Source organism: Octodon degus, unplaced genomic scaffold, assembly GCF_000260255.1.
Source record: "Octodon degus isolate 3935 unplaced genomic scaffold, OctDeg1.0 scaffold00007, whole genome shotgun sequence".
Classification (NCBI taxonomy): Eukaryota; Metazoa; Chordata; class Mammalia; order Rodentia; family Octodontidae; genus Octodon; species Octodon degus.
In genome coordinates, this window is record NW_004524583.1 from 23584580 (window position 1) to 23594858 (window position 10279).

At 36.9% G+C, this 10279-nt stretch overlaps 1 protein-coding gene across 1 annotated transcript in view; it reads right to left on the reverse strand.

Annotated features, from left to right (window-relative positions):
* Positions 1–10279, reverse strand: part of LOC101592728 (leucine-rich repeat-containing protein 9) — a 120796-nt gene that overhangs the window by 9520 nt on the left and 100997 nt on the right. The window contains 4 exon segments of the mRNA XM_023701646.1: positions 237–377; positions 2343–2411; positions 6263–6480; positions 7981–8117. Of these exon segments, the coding sequence (XP_023557414.1) occupies positions 237–377; positions 2343–2411; positions 6263–6480; positions 7981–8117 (565 nt within the window).

The window sequence follows — 10279 nt, forward strand, 5'->3', positions numbered from 1 at the left end:
GAATTTCTTTTGATAATAACTAGTGGATACTAAAATGATCTACAAAACAGGACTTTAAACATTGAAGTAAAAATTCATAGGAGGAGCCGGGGAGATGGCTCAGTGGAATAAGTGCTTCTCTGGCAAGTGCAAGGGACTGAGTTCAATCCCTGGTTCCGAAAAAAGAAAAAAATGCATAGGATATAATGCTAATAATTTATATATCCCAAGAAGAAAATATGTAACTAATATATTACCAAATTTTTCTTTGCTTGTAGTTCAGAAAAGTGAAATTCAGCTTTTGCCCTGTCATCTGAATTTACAGGAATTCCATCTAACATCTGTAAATTAGGCAGTCGAAATATGAGCACATGACGATGTAGAATTTTTCTACAAATCTAAATAAAGTTAAAAGTAACACGTTATTCATGAAATCACTTTTAATTCAAAGATTAACCTTTAAATGAAAGCAGTTAAGTAAGGCAGCAAAGATGACAGGCTAGCAGCTGATTGATAGTAGTCGATGCTACTACATGAACTCACTTTTCAAAGATTTCTGGATTTCATTTGATGTCAAATAAAGAATAAGAACATTTTTTAAAAAACTACAACTATTATTTAGAGATTAAATCTTAAAAATTGTATAGTATTGTTCATTAGCTATAAGCAATATCAAGTCATAAATAGTATTGTTTTATGAAAGATCATTTATAAGCAGGAACTGTCCAACTTAACTCAGCGCATATTTACTGATCTGTATAATCCATCTCTTAAGAATGCCAACCTACTCAAAAAAATATTTGCAGGAAGAGGAAGAAGAAGAGGAAGAGGAAGAGGTAGAAGAAGAGGAGGAGGAGGAAAGAAGAGGAAAGCAAAAAAAAAAAAAAGTCATCAAAAGGGAATGAATAAACTATTCTAAAAGAATGTAGTAGAATACATATGCTAACGGAAAGTGATATCTAAAACAAAACAAAGCAAAAGACTGACCACAGTCTACACCACAAAACAAGTTTTATGAATGCCGAAGAATATACAGACTATATCTTCTGCAACATTAGAAATAAAGGGACAGATAACTAAAAACACCCCATTTATTTGAAATTAGTAATATAGATACATGCATATCCTTAAATAACTCACAAGTTAAAGAAGAAAAATTTTGGAGAGTGGAAGATATAAAGAAATAAAGACTAGTAGCTAGACTACACATCAAAATCTTTAGGATGCTGGTAAAGCAGTTCTTTCTAAATTAAAATTCATTGATTGATTCAGGAGGAATTAAGTAAAAATTAATGAGCCAGTTGTCCTATTTAAGAAGTTTTTGAAAACTAAATTTGAAGAGACTAAATAAAAAATTAATGCAATAGAAAACAAAAAATAATATATTTGCTAAAATCAAAACATGTTCTTTGAAGAAACTATCAGGATAGAAAAAAAGTTTTGTGGTTACTGCTTTTACACAGGGTTTTCATGGAATACTAAGCTAAGCAGATATTTTCACCTCTCCTGTTACATTATTATTATTATTTTTTTAACTTTTATTTATTTTTTAATGTATTTAGTACAGGATCTACAGGGTCTCCTACACAGATCGGACTCATAGTGATCCTCTTCTTTTCAGCCTCCCAAGAGCTGGGATTACAGGCATGTGCCACCATGCCCAGTCTCAGTCACCATCTCACCGCACCCTGGGTGTGGGGCCAGCACAGCAGGCCAGAGATTGAACCCTAGAGGCTGCACTCTGCCTAAGCAGGTGCTTTAGTCTGCTGAGCTATCTGGTCAGCCCTGTTATTTTTATTAATTTATTACAGTATTATGTGGATTAAAATGCTACTTATTGGATCCCCTCAAAGTCTCTAACAAAAAACTCTAGCAAATTTCTCCCTAAATTAATTTATAAAGTAAATTCAATTGCACTAAAAATCAATGTAATTCTCATGCATTTTGAGAAATTGTTTCCTACAAGTTATAGAAAAGTGTAAAGGGACATGAACAGCCAAGATGGTGAAGGAAAGAAAAGATATAAAGAGGAGGAGGAGGAAAGAGAAGACAATCAGTCCTTGACTTAATAGGCATTAGGACAATGTAAGACATCTGTTAGTTAATTTAGCATAACAGTATTGGTACTGGGAGGGACAAGCCGGCTAAGTCCTGCAGCTGCAGAACGCTACAACAGGCCTTCTTAGGAAGTGGTGCTTCGCGTTGCGATCGAGTGGAAGAAGACAGTAGGTGAGAAACACTGCTGGGCTATCTGGCTATGCAAATGTAACTCAATAAGATAAAGCCTCGTTTCCAACCATATAAAATAAATTATAGACAACTCCTGGGAAATTGGCTAATGCATTAAACAGCAACATACTTACTGGATTGCCATAGACTGTAAGCTCTCTGAGAGAAGAGATAACATCAAGCTTTTCCAGTTCTGCTATATCCTGTTTAAAAGTCAATACATTATTATTTGGCTGGATCCCAAGTCCTCAAAATCAACTAATTTTCAAGTAATTTTATGGCAGTGCTGGTGGCTTATGATTAATTCCACTAAAGTGCACCTGCATGACAGTTACTCTGCTTTGTTGAATGACAGCAGATCTGTGTTCTGTGGGTTCCAGATACACCATTAGTAAAGATGACAGTCTAACAGGAAAATGATAGTACAGCAGCACTTGTAAGGAGAACAGTACATCTTTTTTTCTCAGACGTTATGATTTATTCTAGGATTCAGGTTATATTTTGTTAATTCCTCCACTGTATTGACCAAGAAGTATGGAGAATACAGTCTAAAAAATATCAAAGGTAATACTAAAATGCAACCTTAGCAATAGAACAACATGAGATATTTAGGTCTAATTTTTTTTTTTTGTGGCCGGCTCAGCCCACCCTGGGGGCGGGGTTGGCATGGCATGTGGTGCCAGGGATTGAACCACGGTCCCTGTGCATTTGCCTAAGCTTGCCTAAGCAGGTGCTTTAGACCACTGAGCTATCTTGTTGACTCCTAATTTGATTCATTTGGAAGTGGCACTTGGTTTTTAAAAAGATTAATCTTTATGACTGAATATGATAAAAGAGGTCACTGAAAACACTCTGGGACCTAGTTGTCCATAAAGATAGTGTGCAGTTTAGTCTATAGGCAGTTCTCATGTGTGCAGTAAGCCTGATTAGAAATCACAGGCCTGTGGAAAGTATTGCATTTGGTACTCAAATTAAACAGAAGATAGCTGTGTCCGTTACTGAAATACACCTAATCAAAATATTCACTTCTTATGGATTTTTTTTTTTTTTTGTGGTACTGGGGATTGAACTCACGAACCTGTGCTTACCAAGCAGGGGTTTATGCTACTGAGCTGTTTCCCTAGCCCTTCTCATAGAAAATCCTAATATAAGAAATAGTCTATTAAATTTGAAGATAACATGATATATAGTTTTAAAGAGATATCAAACAAATCATATGTCCATAACTGCATAAAGAGGTCTTCCCATTTTTAATATTGAGTTTTTTTTTTTACATTAGTGTGTTGGGGTTATGTTTTACTGACTCACAAAAATCAAAGGGCAAAATTTTAAGAATTTTATCATGTGGTGTTTTATCATGAAATTGGTTATGGTAGAGGAAATTATACCATGGAAATTGGCAAATGCTCCGAATTAGGGCTTTGTCCCCTGGGGAGCTGGTTGTTGCATATTAATCACCAGGAAGCCAATGGTTATTATGTGCTGAGTACACTGTCAGGATAAGAACTTCGGTCAGAATAATTGTTCAGAATTGAGGCCTTAGTAATAAAATCATACTAAACTATAGCTATAGTAATAGATCAGAACTTAAGACAAGAAACACTGTTTCCTAGTGTTGTTTCAGCTTCAGACCATTATCTCAATGTTTAAAAGTAGACAAAGGATCTGGATGCAAGTGGGGAAGCCCATTAGACACCAGGATCAAATGGAAATGCAGACTTGAACTCGCCCTCATTTGTGTTTCTGTGCTTCTTAGATGCAAGATTATGGGCAACAGTTTTCCATGTCTACATTATTGGACATCACGGCTAAGTCAAGTTTAGCCGTGATGTCAACACATTAGGCAGCACGTTAAGATGTGCAGATCAGCGAGGGAGTACAGAAACCTTCTCTTGAAGTACTATTGTTTTGCTAATTTTTATGGGCTTTCCCCTCATCCTATCAGTCTTTACAGACCCAAACACTGTTATCTGATTGTCTAACTGGAAAAACTAATGTTGATACCAGCCTGCCCAAGTTGATATAAATTTGAGAAAAAAATTCTCCCTAAAAGAAAATTTGAACTAGATGGGAGTTAAGATTTTGAAGAATATATTTTCATCAGAATTCAGTAGAATTGTTGAGTTACTCTTCTCATTTTCTCCTCAAGTAAATGTATAGATACATTAAAGTACTATAACAGAATGGTTAGAATAAATATAATGGCGTAATGATCAATATAAATTTAATTAAAAATAACATTCCAAGGATAAAAATAAAGAAATGCCAAAATGCTGTAAGCAATCAAGAATATTTGCCTTATAATAATCATATAATTTCCCATGGCTTAAGGCTGTCTTTAAATTATATTTTGATAGTAAGCTTTACTAACCATTATTCTGTTAAGCAGCTGAAGAAGGTGCTGTGTCAGCTGACCTGTAATCTATTTAGTGCCCTAAGAGTAGGGCGGTGGGGAGGTGGGCTAAGGGTATTCCTGGGGGAAAGTACTGTTACTTGTTCTAATACTGTAAGTATGCTCATAACTGGATATCCCATTAAAGAGAACAGTGATACTTCCTAGCAAGAGATCCTTTGTTATAGTTTTCTGTTAGCAGATTTCCATAGTTAAAGATGGTTTAATGTAAATAAATCTGGGAGCTACAGAATTAGAAAGCATGGCTCCCTATAAAATGCCACAGAGCTCATGTGGCAAATGGAGATGTTTCATAAACACAATGTTCCTCTGCTGTCAACCAACAAATCTTAGTACTCGCAGATCTCATCGTTTTTCAAGCTCAGTGGTGTGTGTGTGATGTGTGAAGGAAGGAAATGAAAACCACCGAAGGGTCCTAGGTCCAAAATGTTTTTGAAATTATTAGTACATCGTGACACCAGGTGAGATCTCTGATGAGTGTTAAGTCTGACTTGTAAAATTTTACCAGTATTTGGAGCTGGGAATCAAACCCAGGACTTTGTACATGATAAAACATGCATTCCACCTCTGAGCTACATCCTTGGTTATTGGCCTGATTTAACAATCCTTTGCATTACCCCAGGTGCTCTTGTGAAAATACGTCCTGTAGAGCAGCAATTTTTTTCTAGTTTAGGTTTCTTCTGAATGGTTCGGAAGAATCATCTCTAGTTTGGGCTGGATTTTCGCCAATGAATGTTTGAATTGGGACAAATTAGTTGTATACTACTTTTGTTTGTACATTCCTTACTTGCTGTGTAGCAAGAGGCAGTACTCATCATTTGTTTTTAACCTTGGAAAGGGCTCTAATTGCATCCCCACGAAGGCTTCCTGAACTTTAGTGAATAGCGCCACAAAGTTAATTATCAAGTATCTGCATACTATGTCCCACACGCCCTGCTACACACTGATAGAAGTGTGGACAAGAGAGTCCCCATCCTCAGGGAGTAGTCCATCCTTCAGTCTGTCTTCAAGGCATTCTTAGAAGTCCAGCACAATGAAGTTGGTAAAAAGAAGATAACAAACAGTAGCAAAATGCAATGCAAACCATGATGCCTGTGTACAGTTATATGCCTCAACTCTCCTATCTGCACCCTGTGCCATCTAGAAGACAGGCTTAGTTTGGGGCAGTGACCCAAAAGTCACAGGCTGCAGGCTAGGTAGGTAAAACTAAGGCAAAGTCCTATGTAAGGAAAACTTAAATGGGAAGAGTAGGGAATCCCAAACCCAAGTCAAAATCCATTACTAGGAGTTGATTCAAATGCCAAGTGGACCAAGTGCATGTGTCAGACTTAGATGGCCAGGGAAATCTGGAGTTGAGATTGAGAAACAGCTTGGACCAGCAGCAGTAAAGAAACAAAAGAGACTTCTCCGAGAACTCTGATGAGTCTTGGGATATTTAGAGTTAACCTCAATTAGTGGGCAGGTACATCTATGTTTTCCTGGATTATTAGCAGTGTACAAATCAAGGAATATATGTCTTGCACTATGCATTGTATATAAATGATATTTAGCAAACTTTTCATTCGTTGTGTTTGGAAGCTTTACTATCATACCTCAGAAGGATTAAAAATTGTAAATCTCATAAATACCAAATAATGTCACCTGGATTTTATTATATCCTAGGAAGAGTTTTTCTAGCTTTGTCAAAGGCTGCAATTTGCTCAGCTCTCGCACTCTGTTTTCCTCCAGGTGAAGTGCCAATAGAGAGCTCGGCTTGGAAAAAGCACTGTCATTAAACGCTCTGATGCGGTTATGGTCCACTACCAATTCCTGAAGGACTACCAAGTTGTCCAGCCCTTCAACTTGACTGATTTCATTCCCTTAAAAAAAAGAAGAAAGGTTATCTACGACCAGAATTTTTTATCTTATTATTTTTTAAAAAGTAAAACAGTTTCCATTTTTATGTCTTAAAGTTGTTGCAACATAAACTGGTATTTCTCTAACTCCCTTTGTAGAATAACTTTATGGAGCACCAGTTCCTCCTCTTCAGTCTCCTAATACAACTGGGAAAACAGCCTGTGCTATTTCTACCCCTAGCCATCCATCTCGTTAGTCTCTGGGTCTTAATATCTAAGTTCTAATAAAACTGCCTTCCAGCCTCATCATGTTCACCGAGGCCCCTGTGGTCCAGGCTCTTATGACATCACTCAGGCTGACAGAAAATGTGTGCTTGGAAGTGAGGTAGACCTGGGTTTGCAAACACACACAAACATAGATTTGAGCCAATTATTTCATATTACTGAACCTCAGTTTCTTTCTTTGTAAAATGCCCACAACTATACTTATCCACAATACTTACCTTTTAGGGCTGCTGTAAGATTAAGTGAGATAAACGTCTTGCGCAGTGACTCCATAAAGAGCGGTTGCCCTAGACACAGTAATTGGCCTCATTCTCTACAGATGGTCACCTTACTCTCCTATGTGCTGTGCTAGCCGTGGCAGCTGCATGGCTCCCTTACACTACTAGGTGAATAGAGACCTTCCCAGGTTATGCTGTGCACTTTCAGGTGTGTCAATGCATCTTAAAAGAATCAGTCATTCTTGTAGTCAATGGTGTGTGTGTGTGTGTGTGTGCATGTGTGTGCATGTGTGCATGTGTAAAGCTGTTCCCATGTTCTTGACCCAAATCACAGTTCTATTTGACAGTCAAAATTACATTAAAAAATTTAAACATAAGGTATAGTAAAGCCTGTCTTCCAAGAAAGACATGACTACACTCAGAACACCTCTCCAGTGTCTTCCTTGTATCTTACATATGGGTTTCCCAATCTTTCTCCTATGTCATCATGTAGTTATCATTAGGATTATGTTTCTTGCATCTAAATTCCATCAGTCTTTCAAAGACTATTGGGTATTCAGGAGAACCTCTCAATTTCTCTTTTTCTGAACTCCCTCCATTACACTTAAGTCAGAACTTAATTTATGTTTTTCTCAGTACATCTCTATAGGCAGATCACTGAGTACTACTTTAATCAAGGATCTCAATTATATATAATTGCACAAATATATTACTTCCACATATTTTGTAACACTTAGCACAAATCTGAGGTTACTAAATGCTTGCAAATTACTGATTAATTGTCATTGTTTTTTTAAAGTTGAATAAAATATAAAAAATCATGATATAATTCTATATGTAGCCCTAGAATATTATATTTTCCTTCAAATATGTTTTAAAAATATTTAAATAACCAAAGAAAAATATTTGTAATTATGAAAATATCTTTGTTAATATCTGAGAAAATGGTTATCAAAACAAGACAATAACCAGGTCAGTTTTCAATGAAAAGGACTTAGACATTAACCATGATTCTACTCACCCTGTAGAAAAAGAAATTTTAAATTTCTTAGTCTATTAAGTTGCAGCTGGATTAAATTACAAATTCCATTGTAGCCCAAATGAAGAACTTCTAAACTATGCATCATTGGAGGCAAATTGTCACTGTTTGCTGCATCTCTGAAACACATAGGTTAGTGTGAGGCCCCAAGCCTAATTTCAAATGAGCTATGTCATAAAAAGATAGTTTGATACATATTTGCTACAAATTAAAAGAAAAAATTATTAATATATCAAAATTGAGCTATGATATATGACTATGTTCTGCATCATAATTTCTATTCTTGAAACATATTTTATATGCTAAGGAATAGAGAAGTACAGAAAGTCACAATGGAAAGCAATATCTGAAAAAAATAAATAAAAGCCATTTGCTTTACAACTCCATAATTGACAAATAAAAGTTTGTCAATTAAAAAAAGAAAAGTAAAGGAAAAATATATGTATGCACAAGAGTTAGAATAGATATACAGCTACTTTCTCTTAGTTCATTGAGACTAAAAGTTTGTACTAATATTGTTTATTTATTTATTATTTTTAACTAATATTGTTTAGATAAGATATCATGTCTGCATTTTGTCCTCTGAATAACTACCATGAACACAACAGTATGCAATGTATTAATTATTGTAACTGTCCTGCTAACCTGTTTTGAACTGCTATTCTTTTTTCTCATTAAAATGAATAAAAAAGCAATAATATAATCAGTTAAGATAAAGAAAAATATAATGCATCCAATTGGAAAAGAATAACTGTCTTTATTCTCAGATGTAATAATGGTTATGTTTCAGAAAATCCTAAGAAATGCACCAAAAACTACTTGAACTAATATGAATTCAGCAAAATAAAAATAATATGTTTATATATAAAAGCAAATTGAACTATTCTAAGTGAAAATTTTATACTCAGAACCCTACACCACCACTGAGAGAATTAAAAAATGAAAATAAAAAATATTTTGTGCTTATGGATTAGAAGACAAAGTTACTAAAATGACAATTCTTTTAAACTGATCAACAGGTGTGGGAGAGCTTCCTGCTACCCTGCGCCAGCGGGACCTGTCCCGTCCAAGCCCAGGCGCAGCGTGGGTGAGACCCTCTTAAACGTCCTTGGGACCACTCCCACCACTCTGCAGTCCCCCCTACTCCTGCCCAGTGAGTGAGAACTTCTACCATGTTCTCGGGACTCCCAGATCCAGCCCTAGCCCAGGCCCGTGAGTGTGTGGGAGAGCTTCCTGCTACTCTGCGCCGGCGGGACATCCAAGCCCAGGTGCAGCGTGGATGAGATCCTCTTCCACCCCCTTGGGACCCCCAACACCACTCTACAGTCCCCCCCCACTCCCACCCAGTGAGTGAGAACTTCTGCCATGTTCTCGGGACCCCTCAGATCCAGCCCTAGCCCAGGCCCCGTGAGTGGTGGGAGAGCTTCCTTGCCCTCCTACTCCACATTGTCCCCTTCAGACTCACCTCAGGCCTGGCATACAAGCCTGGGGTGAAACTCTGCAGATGGTCCCTGCACAGAAAGTAGGGGATAGAACCACCCAGTTAGTCCAGGAGCAGAACATCTTGCCAGAGGGGCACAACAGGTTCACTCCCAAGGACGGCAGCAGGAAGGAGCTGAGCACAGCAGCCAGACCCAAGCCAGGCACAGCTGGATAAATCCAAACTTTGTAGATCTGCACTTGAATTTCAGTAGGTGCTAAGGTTATAATGGCACCAAAGCTCTACAACAAAGGTCAGAAGGCAGCGCTAAACAAAATGACAACGAGAAGGAGCAAAACGCAATCTCAGACACCAAGCCCACCCATAACAAGGGCAGAGGACACTAACGCAGAACAAATCGGAATCACACAGTTGAAATCAATGAATCAACAACTTCTGAAATAAAGAAACGACTGCAGAAAGCTATAGAGGAACTCAGATTGGAAATGAAAAAAGAAATCCCTGAATTAATAGCATCTGCAGTAAAGAATCAAATGCAAAAACATATAGAGGAAACCCAATGCCCACCCAGAACAAGTGCAGAGGACACTAGCTCAGCTGAAATGTATGAATTAATAGTGTCAAAAGTAAATAAGCCACATCAGAAAGTTATAGAGGAACTCAGAGTGGAATTATTTTCTAAAATAAAAAAGAATTCTCTGAACTCATAGCATCTGAAGTAAAGAATCAAATACAGAAACATAGAGAGGAAACCCAATCTGAAAAAAACTCTGCATTAAAAAAATTAATAACTGCTTCTAAAGAAGACATTGATAAAAAAAAAATAGAGGAGATTAGAAA